The 16,594-nt window shown below is 43.4% G+C and overlaps 1 protein-coding gene across 1 annotated transcript in view; it reads left to right on the top strand.

Moving 5' to 3' along the window:
- The window catches only part of LOC137346445 (nuclear pore membrane glycoprotein 210-like), a 163,191-nt gene that overhangs the window by 130,682 nt on the left and 15,915 nt on the right, over nucleotides 1-16,594 (top strand). Inside the window, exons 44-50 of the mRNA XM_068009894.1 lie at nucleotides 4,486-4,706; nucleotides 6,676-6,812; nucleotides 7,238-7,364; nucleotides 7,985-8,029; nucleotides 9,591-9,737; nucleotides 11,673-11,926; nucleotides 12,938-13,148. Coding sequence (XP_067865995.1) covers nucleotides 4,486-4,706; nucleotides 6,676-6,812; nucleotides 7,238-7,364; nucleotides 7,985-8,029; nucleotides 9,591-9,737; nucleotides 11,673-11,926; nucleotides 12,938-13,148 — 1,142 coding nt within the window. The remainder of the gene's footprint in view (nucleotides 1-4,485; nucleotides 4,707-6,675; nucleotides 6,813-7,237; nucleotides 7,365-7,984; nucleotides 8,030-9,590; nucleotides 9,738-11,672; nucleotides 11,927-12,937; nucleotides 13,149-16,594) is intronic.

Consider the following 16,594-nt stretch of genomic DNA (forward strand, 5'->3'; position numbering starts at 1 on the left):
CCTTTACTCCTTTGTGGATCAAAACTCTATCCAGCTCAGTCTAGAATATATTTAATGACTCAGCCTCCACTGCTCTCTGTGGTAGAGAATTACAAAGATTAACGAACATCTGAGAAATGAAATTCCTCCTCAACTCTGCCATAACTGGGAGACCTCTTAATTTGAAACTGTTCCCCACTAGTCATTTGTAATCACTGATAAAGGGACAATTAGTCCTGCAAAACTAAACTGGACGATAGAGAATAAAATACCATAACAATTTATTTATATAGCACCTTTAACGAAATAAAGCGTGCCAAGGCGCTTTACAGGAGCATTATTTTAAAAAGTATGACACTGAGCAACAAAAGGAGATATTAGGTCAGATGACCAAAAGCTTGGTCAAAAAGATAGATTTTAAGGAGTGTCTTCAAGGAGGAAAGCCAGGCGGAGAGGTGTAGGGAGGATATTCCAGAGCTCAAGGCGTAGGCAACTGAAGGCAGGCCACCAATGGTACAGTGATTAACCATCAGGGATGTACAAGAGGCCAGAATTAGAGGAGTGCAGATATCTTGGAGGGTTGTGGGGCTGGAGGAGATTACAGAGATAGGGAAGGGTGAGGCTATGGAGGGATTTGAAAACAAGGTTGAGAATTTTAAAATCAAGACATTGCTTGACAAGTAGCCAATGTAGATCAGCGAGCAGAACGGTGATAGGGGAATGGGACTTGGTGCGAGTTAAAACACGGGCAGCGGAGTTTTGGAAGACCTCAAGATTACAGAGACTGGAATGTGGGAGACCATCCAGGAGTGCATTGGAATAGTCAAGTCTAGAGGTAACGAAGGCATGAATGAGGGTTTCAGGAGCAGATGAGCTGAGACAAGTTGGGTGATGTTACAGGGGTGGAAATAAGTGGTCTTAGTGATGGCACGAATATGAGGTTGGAAGCTCATCTTGGGGTCAAATGTGACACCAAGGTTGCGAACAGATTGGCTTAATCTCAAACTGGTTCCAGGGAGAGGGTGGAGTGGTAGCCGGTGAAGGGAGTTTGGAGTGGGGACCGAAAACAATGGCTTCAGTGTTCCCAATGTTGGGGGAAATTTCTGTTCATCCAGTACTGGATGCCAGATAGGCAATGTGATAATTTAACAAAATGGAGGAGTTGAGAGGTGAGGTAAAGCTGAGTATCATCAGCATACATTTGGAAACTAATGCTGTGCTTTCAAATGATGTCACTGAGGGGCAGCATGTGGATGGGAAATAGGAGGGGGCCAAGAATAGATCCATGGGGGACACCAGAAATAAAAATGTGGGGGTAGGAAAAGAAGCCATTGCAAGTGAGTAGCAATAATGTGTAACAAGACAGAAATTTCTGATAAGATAATGACACAGGGAGTTATACTGATCACATCAGCCCAATGGCAAAATAGTTTAGCTGTATGTATGTAATGTAGAAACAAGCTAATGGTCACTTGGTAGGGCTAAGAGAAATATATAAAAAAACTTGTAAGACTCTAATGAGAATTTGCTTTGAAGGGTTCAATCGAACCTCAATACTGATCTCAGAACTGTAACTCATTAAATTTCACAATAATCAGATGTGATTCTAAGTATTACATGATTAAGTATGTGCTTAACTACGATCACATATACTAAATAAATCTGAATGCTTGACTTCAATGTTTCAACAGCCTTATTAGTTCTAAAGAACAGACAGAACATATTATAAATAAATGCATCCTCAGCAAACCTTTGATCAAACAAAGTAGACAAGTAGATGGTACATTTTACATTGTTAATATTTTGTGCTCAGGATATGTTAAGCACCATTCCACCTATGCTGTTGCTGGTTCCTTGGTGTCTTTCAACTGAGAAAATTTGCATTGGTGCCACATGGAGTAAACCTGGACATGATTTTAACTTAACTGATTGGTGGGAAACCCACAGGATTGGATTGTATGTTGGTTTTACACCCAGCCCAGTTTTATTTTCCATTGATGTCATTGGAGATTAATATTGGTCTCCATTCATCCTGTGCTCTGTCCCAATGGTTCATACGATACTGTGGATTTTCCTGCTTACTAAGTAAGATTAAAATTAGCCCCCACCGTTTCTCCCCCACCCCCCCCCCACCCCGTCGTATGGTTACTAAATATTGAACCTGGAAACTGCACTGCACAATATCTTTGGCCAAGCCAGCCTGTCGCTGTTGTTAAAACTACCGCCTCATTCGAAGTTGCAGTGCTTTGGTGTGCTCCTATGGTATATAGAGATTGTAGAATAAAGAAGAAAGCAAGATTATCTAGCTGAGTAATGCCTTCACTTTTTGAACAGGAGCATTCTCTGCACAAACTGAAGGTGAGATCAAGGCAGAGAGGTTAGAAATACCGAAGTAGCATTATAGGGCTCAATTTTATGAGCCCTCCAGGGATAGGGAGAGTGGCAGGGGTGACCCATAAAATTGCAAGCGAAGGTGGGAGGTGGAGTGACCATCGCCTTCCTGACGCCATTGAATTTAGTCCAGGGTGGGGAAGGTCGATGACAGCCTTCCCACCCAGAGGCCAATTGAGCTCCTTAAGCAGCCAATTAATGGCCACTTAAGGGCCTCCCCATCGCCACTGGCATTTTACCGGCAGCAGCGGGGTGGCCCTCCGCCACGTGCGGATGCCGCCCAATAAAACCAAGCGGCCTACCTCTTGGGCTGGGCAATCTGTAGCCTACGAAGGCTGCCCCTGTGCCACCACCCATCCCTGCCTTTAGCAACACACCCCATCCCCTGCCCCTCTTCGGCCTTGGTGAGCCAGCCCCCACTTACCTGCACTCCAGGGCTCTATGGCTGCTCCTGGTCAAGTGACTGCTGAAGTTCCCACAATGGCCACCACTCCCAGTGGCGCTGCTGGCCCTCTGATTGGCCAGCAGCTCTTGGAGGTGGGACCCCATCCTTAAAGGGACAGGGATCCCAGCAGCAGGCAGTTAATTGTCTGAGCGCCATGAAATGCAGCTGGGAGGGGGGGGGGGGTCACCCAAACAGCTAAAGCGGTGGTCCCCTTGCCTTTTAGGTCCAGCATCGGGACCCCCACCAGCTGCATAAAATTCAGCCCATAATATTTAAGTCCAATAAAAGAACCCAGTGATGTAGGGAAGCATTACATGTTCTTTATTTTGTATTATTACACAAAAGTTAACTGTACTGATTGATTTAAGTGAGTCCAGTCAGAAGTACTGACCTTATTGTGCAAAAGATAGAAATGTCTTGTTCGGGTCATAAAGTTTCAAGCCTGGATCACGCTCTTGTACATCTAGATATAGAGCAACCAAGTCAATTCCCGTAAAAGTTAAAATTCTCAGACCACTTACGGGATCAACTGATGCAACTGAACCCAAGAAAGGTATCTATGGCAGACCTGAATTTGTAATGTCTTCGTCTGCGGGTTCTTGATGCTGACTCTCAGAGGCCCAAAAATCTCATCACCAATAATCCTAATCTCATGAATAATGCCTGCTGGGAATCTATCCTATTGACTGGCACACTTTCTGGGGTTAGGGAAGATTAATTTGTTTGCGTTTGAATAGAAGGTTTTTGCACCACTGGGGCGGATCTTGGACACCTAACACACTGAGGAACCTGGAACATCCAATGCAAAACCACCAGGTGGAGGATACCAAGCAACCCCCCCCCACCCAACCTTGAAACATTATGCTGTTCCTGTTGCTTTCTTTGTAAGGGTACTACCTAAAAATTTCTTTAAAAACAGTGGACCTTCCTCTCCGCATCACTGGCCTGTATCTGCATTCCAGCCTATCTGCAGCCTTTCCACTGGGGTTATGGCAGGAGTGCACTGGAAGAGCTGTGGATTTTCAGCCCATTGGTGTCTGAAGTGGATAACATTCAAATTTTCCCAAGCCTAAAATTTCTTCCCTTGATCTTTTATTAAAATTTGGTACTTTTTAATGAAGTTTTGCTGTCACCTTTGTGATGTTCTGAGTGTAAACGTAACATGCAAATTCTACAAGAACAATGGCTAGTTTGTGACAAATTGTGATATCATTTGTGACGCAAATTCATATCAACTGTATTAATTCATTTTACATATGACCAATGTTCCCTCTTTTTGGAGTGCATGGGCGATTTCTTTAAGTGTGTGGCCCCTTTAAATTCTTATTTGCGGTTACGCATGCAGGGTAATTTAAAAGGGCCAACTTGTGCATGGCCTGCACAAGGACTTTCGGGTTGCTGCACAGTTGCACAGCTTAGAGGGAACATTGCGTACAACCCTTCTAGCTGATGGAACGGATCGTGATTCAACAAAATAAATTGATGAGCTCAAAGCCCCCAAGGGCATCCAGTTATTAGTAACAAATTTGTTTTCCGTAGGTAAAAATATCATAGGAATGATTACCACAAAAATAATGTGATGGAACATAATTTGTAGAATGACAGAAGAAAAGTCTACTGTATTTTCATTGCCTAAAAATATTAATGGATTTTTTTTTAAACCAATTTAGGGACGATCTGCTGTTGATTGGACCTGGTACCAGGAATAACACTTATGTGGCTCAGGCTGCTAATATAGGATTGTCCCTACTAGCAGTTTGGGATAACAAGCATCCAGGCATTGCAGACTATATCCCAATACCTACCCAATATGCGATATGGCCCAACATATCGGAGTATGTGACACTGAGTGATGTAATATGTTTCAGCAGTGTGCTGGTGAACCAGGAAGGTTAGTTATCTGACAGAAAGGAAACCACAGAGTTTAGCTTTGTCATCGTCAAGGCCTTAAAGTATAGTTTGCTAGAAACATTGCAATATCTAAAAGTATTTTACTGCTGCAGTTGGTTTTAGTTGCAGCTATCTAACTGGTGGTTCTAGGGTCATATGCCCCAGTGCTTCACTTGTCACATTCAGAGCTAACACATTACAACATTTGCTAACTGGCAAGAAGGCACCCGTAATTCCCTGAATGTGGAGCTAAAATGAGAAGCAGTTCTCTTCCCAACCCCTCTCAATAAAGAATGCCGGTCACCAACCACCGTCAGTTACCAATTTTTAAAATTTTTCGCCTTCACCTTCCCCAAGACCCAGTGAGAAGGCAGATGGAGCCTCGGTTTAATATCTCATCCAAAAGACTGCACTTCTGACAATGCAGTGTTCCCTCCGTACTGCTGGGGCATCAGCCTAGATTATGTGTTCAAGTCATTGGAGGGGCGCTTAAACCCATGACCTCCTCAGAATCAAGGGTACTACTGCTGAGCCAAAGCTGATACCTAAATGAAATGTGGGATAGGCTCCCAGATAGGACTTATTTTATTTGAGCTATAAACAGAAGTAAGTTTGGTACTGTGAATCTTAATCTATATTCACATACTATGAACAGGATTGTTCAATTATTTTTGTGTTATCTTAGGATCATAGGAATTTCAACAGAGACAGAGGCCATTTTGTCCATCATGCTTGTGCCTCATATACTCTGGACTGGATTTTCACTCCACGAGTGGGAAACAAGAGTCAGGACTAATTCCGGGTCCTGACCCTGCCCCAACCTCGAGGGGTGGAAGCAGTCACTTTTTGGGATTTTTCACAGAGGCACCCCCTTAATTGACAAAGAGGCAGGTTCCCTGTCCAATTAAGGGCAGCGGGCGGGCTCTCGAAGTTGAAGGGCCAATTAGAGACTGTCTAGCTTGAGAGGAGTAGCAGGCTGCAGTAAAGAGTAAGTAACTGAGAGAGTGTTTCAACATGGAGTTGAACTCTCACCAGCTTCTTTAAAATTTTAAATGAAAAACAGATACAGCAGCCATGCCACCTCTGTAGAAGGGGGGGGGAGAAGGGGAGAAATTCCCTCAACAGGGAAGCCTTTGGCCGCACCCAGGCAGGCAGAGGGCATGTAGGCCTGCCAGGTGCACTGGCTCTGTGGTCTGCTGCTAGGTGCCCGCATCCAGGCAGTTAAACTCCATCCCCACCCGGTCACGTTGGGTAACTGGAGGCCAACTGGAAATTTCCAGTTAAGTGCGCTTAACAAGGTTCTTAACAAACCTAATTGGCTACCTGCCTCGTGCGGGTGGGTCGCCCTACCAGCCCCGAACCCACCTTGGCAAAAATGGCCCACGCTGGGAACCGGGTTGGAAAACAGGCCTGCCAGCCGGCGCCAATATTTTTGGGCCCCGTCCCACCTCCTTTCCTGCCCTTGGCAGGTCCCAAAAATTCAGCCGTCCGTCTCGGAGCTGCCTACTCTCATGCCATTTCCTGTTCTTTGGATAGTTTTGTGATGTGGCCTCTTGTATGGTTGGAGCTGCATTGATATTGCTTAAATCCAATTTATTTATGATCTTTATAACTTACATCCCATGTAGTCCCAGAGATATTGGTGTCTTAGCCCGCCATACCACCCAGTCCCATTTATCATGTTACTCTATATTGTAGTTGTAAAATTTTATTTTTTTTTTCAAATCTTTGCTGTTTATAATTTTGACACACTGAAGGATTTTAATTTCAAAAGAAGCATTGTTGTTTAAATTTCTATTGGTAATAATGATATTTGAATGCATACTGAATGTTACATACAGGTGAAATTGCTTCTATATATGTTAAATTCTGAAGAAGTGCTCCAGTGGTCTTTCAAAAAGCATCTTGTTTTGTCGCTGAATCCTTGAAAAGTTATTTATATAGAAATCAAAACTGAAGCATTCATTTAGGTGAATCTGGGATCTGGTATTTGTTATCAAGTGAAGTTCTACAGATCGATCCTGTCACAGGATTGGGAGTTACAAGGAGCACAGGGTCAACCACAATCTATTATGAAATTCCTGGAATTGTGAGAACCTATAGAGAGGTAAGTTGTTCCATCATTTAATTTTTGTATAATCATGGTTGATAGTTTTAATTCAGTGGAAGCTACTGCAATATACTAAGGCAAAACCATTTACCTATTTCATGTTTACTTAGTATAAATCAGTTTTGTGCAAAGGATTATTCCTATTTAATGAGGGTTTACCAAAAAAAAACCAAGAGGCATTATCTTGGGAAGATCTCTTTCCTTCTACCACATTCTTATTGCATGGAAGTTCACCTTCCTCTTTACAGTTCCAGTTGTGAAGTAGTATAATGGTCATTATAACAGTAACTCATAAAAATTTATGTGTACTGAAACTTTAGTTATTTTTGCCATATACTACATGCAGTATTTCCACATCAGCCTTTGAGATTCATGCTTTCGATATGTTGCAATGTGCAATAATTCTCCCATTTCTATTTCAGATTACAGTTACTGGTGTAGGAAAAGCCACCGTTTCCTTTCATGGTTTCACTCGTATAATTGGTCTTCCTAGTTTTAATGTGTACAGATTTCTTGTGACTACTATGAACAAAGATAGCAGTCTGAGGGGTGAGTGCTCATTGTTGCTAAATACAGACGGGAAACTACAGTAGTGAGGAGAAACTCTGATTTTCTCTGCATTTCCTCCAGTGACAAAAGGGTATGATTACAGCCTGACAGCTTAATCTAGGACATTTCCTTGTGGACATAAGAATTTATAATTGAAAAAATAAAACTACAGAACATATGACTTAAAATGGGAACTGAATTATGTCTGTGTACCCTGGCCCAATTATTCCTCACCATCTAACTCTGTTTCACCAGAAGACTGCACTGGACCTTGACTCCCATGTGAAATACGGCAGGAGATTGACTAGTACACAATTAGTTTTGTGCCTTTATTGGATCAGCCACCCGTTAAACACAGCTTCTGATATTCCATTCCATTGCAGTCAGTAGAAATTAATATCAGGCGCTGTGTGTAACAGGCAACCTATCCGATATTGCCCATTTAGCGCCACCATCAAAGACAAATTTCTACCCCATAGAATATATAAAATCGTAATTGGTATGCAAAAGATAATCTGGAATACTACTTTAAATTAAATTGGGAGTAGAACAAAGGACATTGGTTTGAACTAGTAAAAAGTAACTTTAGGACTGACTTCAGGAGGTTTTTCATCACACAGAACATGGTCAACACTTGGGATGGACTCCTGGACAGAATGGTAGAGGTGAGAACCATTATGAGAACTCTTGAGAATCATTTAAGAAATTTCTTGATGTAGCAATGGGGGGAGGGGGGAGTATTATCCTGGATGAATGAATTAGGGTGGGATGAATGACCTTCCTCATCCGTAAGTGTGTTCTCTGAATTTTCTTATTCTACCACTGGTTAAGTCTGTGTACCCCTGTGTTCCTGTGCTTTCTAATTTGAATATTTTCCACTTTTGGTTATGTCAGTAATCATAGTAATGCAAACATTTTCTTCCTATCTTAAAATTTCCAACCTGATCATATTGTAGTAAGAAACATTTTTCCCAGTAGGAACAGACATTTATGTAGCGCTGCTCATGTAAATGTGTGTCTCAGAGTACTTTACTTGAGGAGCCATGGACGACAGGCAGGAAGAAAATGAATTTGGAGGGGAGAAGACTGAATTTTCTAAACGACAATTTTAGGAACCTTTTAAATGCAGAAATTAGATAGCAGCCTAATCACATTGCAGCAAAAATAGAGATACAGCCTACGTGACAGTTCTGAACAACCCCAAGATATCCATCTAAAATATACACATTAAAAAATGAGTCAATTCAGAAAAATATCTCTAACTTAGCCATCAGATTAATCAACCATCCTATTTTCCAGTCACTATAACAGTGCTTTTCTTCTTCTCCTCCCCCCACCATACCACACCACCACACACATCCCAGCACATCTTGCTAGGTCTTAAAAGCATCTCCAGTTTTTGGATTACCCTCTGCTAATACCTCACAGTCCTTCCCCATCTGTCGAGCTGAACCCCAGCTTAAGTAAAGTATGCAAGGAAGTGTGTTCTGGAAGACCTCAATGTTTCCTCAGTTGGCTGGCTTTATTTTGTGTCTGTTCAAGTGAATTAACATACATACCTAATGTTTCCATCAAGGTAAGGTTAAACGTTAGTAGATTATAAAAGAAAATTTATAAATATTCACAACAGATAGTATGGTCACAATATTCAGTACAGACATAGAACTTTTTATTATACTAATTATTGATGCATCCCAAATTCCTCAGTTCAAATGCTGCATTTTTGTGCATTTAAACTTTGCGGTTTTCTGTGATTGGTTTATAAATAATTGAATTGTAGAGATTTTTTTCTTTACTTCTCCATGAATGCTCATCAGTTCATATTTTTAGACTTAGCAGGAAGTTCTCTGCTAACTCACCAGGAGTGAGCCCTTTTAAGGAAACCATTATAATCATGCAATCCCAACATGAATGTCCGACTTCAGTACTAATCAAACACTTCAGTGAGTTATACAAATACTTAGTTATCATAATGTGTAGCAGAGAACCTATGTTGATTTCAGTTCTAGTTTCTTTTTCTTTCTACCATCCCTCCCTCTCTTCCAATGGTCTGGTTTAAATCAGGAGCTCATGTTGTGCTGAATCACAGGCAGGAACATTTGTCCTGCAGCTCTATAAGGCTACTATATATTTATTTAATTAATGCATATAAATGATCAACTAATGTATCCATGAACTCTACTATATATGAACTGGGTGACATCAGTTTGTTTTGTATTTGTCCAGGAGACTGCAGTTTTGCTCAAGTGAAAGCTATGTCAAAGCTAAACCCTGAATCAAATCTTGCCTGTTCTGTGCGGTTTAGTAATATTGTATTACAAGTCCTTGCTGTCTCCGTTTTCTCTGTGGAACCTGAATTCTTGGCAGATACAGGTAAATGAGTAACATAGCTCTTCTAGAGTAATGTAATTTCTTTTGCTGTTTTATGCAGGCTATGGCTCAAAATATTAAACTATGTCTATTCCATAATAAACCATGATAGCCATAAACTAACTGACCTATTTATGCCCAAATTAGTATCTGTACATGATAAAGCTGGTTACAGGAATTACGTGTATTATCACACAGCTAAGGATTCTGAAATTGTTGGTGCATAGCAATGTTATGTATTGGATGTGGGCCAAATGAACCCAATAATAATTCTTTATTGTTACCAGAAAATATTGAAGGGCATAAAATACAAAACTTGATAACTTTGTACCAATTTTATCATAGAGTCAATTCTGTAAAATATCACAAGGACGGTGTCATAGCAAATGTCGAGGAGATAGAGTTCATTCCACTAATAATCTTCATTGTTAACAGCTTCTGTGTTATCTGGAAATGAACCTTCTGGACATATGCAACAAAAGATTATAGAATTTCTGTTTAAGTTATGGGAACCACCGAACGGTAGCTTTGAGTAGCTTTTTTCCCTGTAATGCCAAAGAATAGGCAATAGGAAACTGGTCAGATTTATTGTCAGTGAGATGTTTTTATTACTGCCAGGACATGTTCAAAATGATGTGGAGCAAGATGGTGGCATGTGTGTGTAAATGAGTAGCATACTGATCTCCAGATGAGAGTCTTGATAGTTGTGCAGGAGAGGTGCATGCCAGCCAGCAACTGAGATGAATTTGTTGTCAAAAGGGATGGCAAGACTAATTTGGCAGCGCCTGAGATCTTAGTCAGCTGAAGATCTTTCTTGTGAGTTGTAGCCACAACTGCCTGGCAGCAGGTACAACTCATTTATTGCTTCATGAGGGAGGCACCACTTCCTATATTTGCATAGTGGGAAGTGTAGGTATTAGTGGGCGAAGCTGGCGACCACCTACTGTGCTTTTTCAGTTTGGCCTTTCTGAGATGGGCCTAATGATCCTGCTCTTCAATACAGAGAAACATTGCGATCCAGGGACCATTAGGTCCTGAAGCAGTACACAAGCTTAAAATTTTAAAAACATGCAAAATACTTGATACTGTAAAAAATTGAGTTAAAGTTTTCACTGTCTTATGGAAAATTAAAAAGAAATTAAAATCCAGTATGTAAAAAAAATCAGCTTTGACTTTGAATTTAAAAAACGGTTGCACTTGCTGACAATGTAGCTACTAGGTGGCGCAGTACTGGCACATGCGCAAATGCAGCCTCATCCACTGAAACATCACCGTCTGCGACGTCAAAGCAGCTGCCAGTAATAAAGATGGCGCTGCTCAATTTATCACAAAAAAATTAAGCCCAAATTCCCTCAATGGCTGCGATTGCTGCCTCCATCCCACCCCAACAATCCCGCTCCCTTCTGCTACCGCACTGGTCTTCGCTGCTCCCTCCCACACCCATCTGCTCGCTGCTTGCTCCCTGCCTCGCACTTCAGTGGCTAGTTTCCTGCCACTTCCTTGGGCAGCGTGGCAGGGAGCGATCAGCTGAGACGGTGGGGTGGTGGGGAAACAGCAAGGCCTGGAGCGAGCAGTCGATGTGTGGGGTGAAGCGGGGAGTGAGCGGCCAGGGGTTGGGGGGCTGGTGGTGGATGCGGCGAGGCCAGGAGCAAGTGGCTGAGGGAAGGCAGCAGTGAGGCGGGGAAGGAGTGGCCCCATTCCAGCATACAATGACGTTTTAGAGCACATGCGCGAATTAGACCTGGCATGTTGGCTGCACATGCACAGCATCATACTGGCAGGAAGAAACCATTCTCGTGTGCAGCTCGGACTGCACCGATGACGTCTGCGCTTGGCTGTTTTATAAAAACAAAAGTTAAAATGTGTTACCATAGATTTCTATAGTAAGTGTCCTTTACTTTGCTAGCAGACTTACAAAGTAACCTTTTCAATTTTCAGGTCAATACAGCTGCACAATCACTATAAAACAGCTACCAGATTCTGTACATAGGGACTTAAGTACAGGCGGAGACACCTATGTGTCTGTAAAGGCTTCTGTTCTGGGAGGACATTATGCAGGACAAGTTGGAAGAACCGAGGTCCCTTTCATTCCTGGATTTTATATGAACCAATCAGCTGTGACACTTAGTTGCAAAGAGCCAACAGTTAACATCACAATTTTTGGCATAGTTAAAGTATTGAATGAACTGGAGGTAAGCAATCAGAGGAGTGTTAATGAGGCAGAGCTGAGTTGAACTTTCTTGACTGTAAGGTTTCCTGAACAAAGCCTTGGGTTTTGGGTATTGTAAACTTTCAGCTGCAATGCCATATATATTAGACACTATGACCAGGAATTTGGTCAATGCTGCCTCTGTTTCACTACCACAGTTTGCTGGAAACATGACGGAGACCCCATTTACATGCATAAACAGGGCTTCTGCCATATTTCTCGTGACGTTATGGCAGCGGAGTGGAAACAGATCCAAGGAAATCCCCAGTCCATGAGCTGTGTGTTAAATTGCATGGAAATATTTTTTCCATATTAAAGATAATTGGTACCTAGGTAATTGTTTAAAAGTATTAGGATTTTTTGAACTTAAAATCCTGAAGAATTTTACAGATCATCCAGAATCTTTGAGCATTGAGAACAATTTGTAACTGGAGTAGAACTGACAAGGTTTTGGCATACACCTGCCTATCGTTTAAAAAATATTTATATTTATCTCAATTAGTGATACATCAGATGTGCAATATTTAAAGAAATTATTTTCCCCCTTGTGTTCTCTCACCAGTTTTTTCCTCTTTCCTTCTTTCACAAAAACATTTATTTTTTGCTGGGGCGCAGTTTGGCATGCACGATCGCTGTCTGATATCTGACACCAGCAGACATTATTCACGTGCCACTGTTGACAGTCACAGCTTAGCTTGATCCTGTCTTCATCTCCTGTCTGTACGCACAGGCAATCACAGCAAGAATCGCTGTATAGTGATCAGAATTAGAAACTCTGCCCAATTTTCCTGTCCCTAACCTGTGACACTGAGGTCAATTGTATTGCCTCTCCTGACATGAGATTCCCTAACTTTGGACAGATAAGGGATCAATGAAATCTAATTAAACAATGTACCATAAAATGTCCTGGTGAGCTCTAGTTTTTGTTTTTGAAATTGTGATTTATTTTAATGTATTAAAGCATTTATATTACCTTATTTCATTCAATCCTTAGGTCCGATCTCAATCACCTGCCATTGTGGTAAGTCAGCCTATCCAGTCCTACGCAGTGTCCAGCATTGTTTACTCACTAAGCACTGCCAATCTTAGCCTTCTTCAGCAGGGCTTACCATGCACCAATATCAGTGTATCCAGCTCCTTGACAAGACAGGTGATGCATGTGGCAGTCACAGTTCTGCGGAGTGGAGCCAACGGTGGTACAGCAGGCAAGATTTAGCACTAATTGTGCAATATTATCTTTTCCTTCAACAGTATTTATTGAGTTTTTTTTAGTGCAACTTGGCTTTAATGAATGTATTCAATTCATATTTTCTCTCAATCTTGTAACTGAAGTTCTTCAGACTTACTTGAGTAATCTTGAATAGAAAATGTATGGTTTCTTGTGATTCTCTGTAGCATCAAAACCATCTCTTTAAAGACTTAAAATTAGTTCAATTGAGGAAGACTAGGTGGTGTATCATAAGGATATTCGGGTAAATTTTACTCTGCTATATGCCTGGGGATTTCATGTTCCCTAGGTACAGGGAAGAGCAAAATTGGCTGGGGACTGTTGGTCAGGTTCCTGTGCACTTAAACGTACATTGCACTTCCCTGGGATTTCCTGGAGTTTTGCCTTGCTTGGTACCTAGGCCTGTGTGCACCATCGAACGGGTGCCTGCTGAAAGTTGGTATTAGGGCCTAATCCTAAATTACCATGGACTGGAGAAACTGTGGAGGTCCGAGGGGTAAAGTTAATACAATGGAGTCAGGCGAGAAAAAAAAAATAGAGCTCTCCCCACCCCCCCAACCCAGCAAAATTAGAAGCTTTCCAGAGACCTAGACCTTACACTTTCAGTGGCCTCTGGAATACTAAGGGGCCTGAAACTGTATTGGAATTTCATAGCTGATTTTAGGCATGCAACCCAGTCAGTAGATAAGCCTCTGCCTGGAGTTACCCTCAAACCATGCAAATAACACTGGAGGAACAAAAACAGTTGTCTCCTCCCAGGTGCAGTGCCTGAGAGGATAAACTACCCGATTACTTTTAATTTTTGCATTCGTTTCATTTTTTAAAAACTTTTTTGTGCATTCTTATTTAACAATGGGTCATGAGACTTTCATATTAGAGTGGTCAGGTGGAGGGTTGGCTTGGATATTGTGCAGAAAATTCATATAATTTAATTGGATACCAATGTTGCCTGTTTCAGCATCAGCTTTATCTACCATGATCAGTGGCCTTTGATCCTGTTGCAGGTAGGTTTTGAGTAAAATGGCTGTACCCAATTCTAGAGCTTCAGGCCAGGGAGTTCGGGTGGTGGTGAAGGATAAAGAAGGAGGTGCACCTGTTGACCGTACCTTCGTCATTAAGAAAATCCTTATTGATTTGCTGTGGATTGCAAGCTGCAGACATCTTCTGCCTGCAGGACTTCCCCAGCAGTGGATATTTCGACGTGATGTTCAAGACCGTGGCAGGATGCATCAAGTTCCTGAAGGTTGTCAAGGAGAAGGGAAACCAGGCGCCGCTGTTGATCCTCACAGTGGAGCTGCTCTTCACGTTGCTGTTGCAACACGACCGGGTGGTGACAGTTCGCCTCTATAACCCCCATGTTCCTGTCATGGATGTACTCACCTTCCTCGCCAGGTATTTCGAGGTGGCCGGCAGCAGCACTGATGTCAAGGACCCATTTGGGATTTGGACCAGCAAGTGGCAGGTCAAGGTGACCTTGAAGGTCGATGCTAACAGAGCCATCATCCATTCTCACTCCAGCTTCGCTATCGGAGGAAGTCGAGGCTTCTTGGTCTATGCGGGGCAGCCCAGAGTTTGTCGCACCTTTGGCAAATCCGGTCACATGGCAGCTTACTGCAGCACAGTCGTCTGCAAAAACTGCAAGAAGGAAGGCGATCAGACCAAGGACTGTAAGCAGAATAATTCTGCAACCTGTGCTGTGAGGCAGGCCACCTCTACAAAACCTGCCCCAAACGCTGCCTCAGTTATGCTCAGACGGCAAGGTCCAAGGAAAGGCCAGGAGAAGGAACGGTGAATGCGTCTGGTGCTAGGGAGGGGACAAGCAACCCTCTCCGCAGCGAGGAAAGCCTACCCGAGAAGGAGAAGAAAGAGGAGGCAACTGCAACCAGCGACCCAATACCTAACCTGTGCCCGGAAACCCCTCCTCTACAGACAATCGATGGAGGAGGAGGCAAAAAATGGACAAAAAGGAGCTGGAAGATAAAGCCCCCCCACTCCGGGGCACGGGAAGCTGTGATGGGCCCACCACACCCCAGCTCTAGGACACAGAGAGCAAAGAAGCGTTGGTGCACTCCAGGTCCAGGAAGCCGGGAGCAGTGATGTCTTTGAGGAGGAACAGAGGGGAAAGTCACCAAAAGCAGAGGACAGCCCAAGCCTTGCTGCCTACAAGACGCCCCCCCTCCCCACACCCAATGTCACCCCAACGGAACAAACCTCCCATGAGAAACCAGGAGGGGTTTATGAGCCCAACGAATGTGAAACAGCTTGCATGCACTGTGGGTATGCAGGAACATACCAAGGACTGGGGCTAGCAAGGACAACTGGTGTGGGAAGCAACAACCAACTTTAAAAAGGGTATAAAGATTGCATTGATTAACATGCGTAGCATTAAATCCACTACGCGATGTGTTTCAACCTTGGACTACCTCGCCAGGGTCAAAGCCGATCTACTGTTTCTGCAGGAGTGTGGAATACCACACCTCAGCACCTACAGGCGATGGTGATCCCACGGGCCATCGATCTGGTCAGGGGGTAACGATTCCCATTTCTCCGGCCTGGGTATTCTGCTGCAGGGAGGCAACCTCATCATCTCCGAAGTTAAGGAGGTGGTGGGCGGCCACATCCTCTTAGCAGATGTAATGTACAACAATACTCTGCTCCGGTTGATCAACATGTACGCCCCTGCTCAATGCAACGAGCGACTAACGCTCCTCCAGCAGCTCCCACTGCTCCTGGCAACATCGAGACCAGTCATTCTCGGCGGTGACTTCAACTGCATCATTAACAGCTGGATGATCTGGCAGGGACTACAGCAAACTGGATGCTACGTCCAGATTCCTGATGGAAACAGTAAAAGATGCCAAGCTGCACGACGTCTTCAACCCTGCAGACGGGACGCAGCGTAGATACATCTGGTCAAGCCCAGACAGGTCAGCCCATTCCAGGATTGACTTCCTGTTTGTGTCCCGTGCTTTCACGGTCAGATCCACCGACGTCAAGCTGGTGTTCTTCTCTGACCACTACCTCTTACTGGTCGACTGTCACTTACAGGATGACCAGCGGGTTGGCAGGGGGACATGGAAGCTCAATGCTACACTGCTAACCCCAGAGAACGTTGAAGAACTCAAAAGCGATTACAAAGGTTGGAGAACCGTGAAACCCCTCTTTGAATCTCCGGTGCGCTGGTGGGAGGCGATCAAGGAGAACATCAAGAGGTTCTTTATCTTCAAAGGTGTTCAGAGGGCGAGAGAGAGACGGAGGAAAATGTCCCGACTCCAGAAAAGAATGCAGTCGATGGGGGTCGAGGTCAAGGAGGATCTCCAAGAGGTGAAGAGCCAGCAGGTCTCACTCTTTGCCACGGAGGCCTCCAAAATCAGCTTCTGGTCCAGAGTCCGCTCCGTTGAGCAGGATGAGACGTGCTCGCGT

The sequence above is a fragment of the Heterodontus francisci genome, chromosome 30, assembly GCF_036365525.1.
Source record: "Heterodontus francisci isolate sHetFra1 chromosome 30, sHetFra1.hap1, whole genome shotgun sequence".
NCBI lineage: Eukaryota > Metazoa > Chordata > Chondrichthyes > Heterodontiformes > Heterodontidae > Heterodontus > Heterodontus francisci.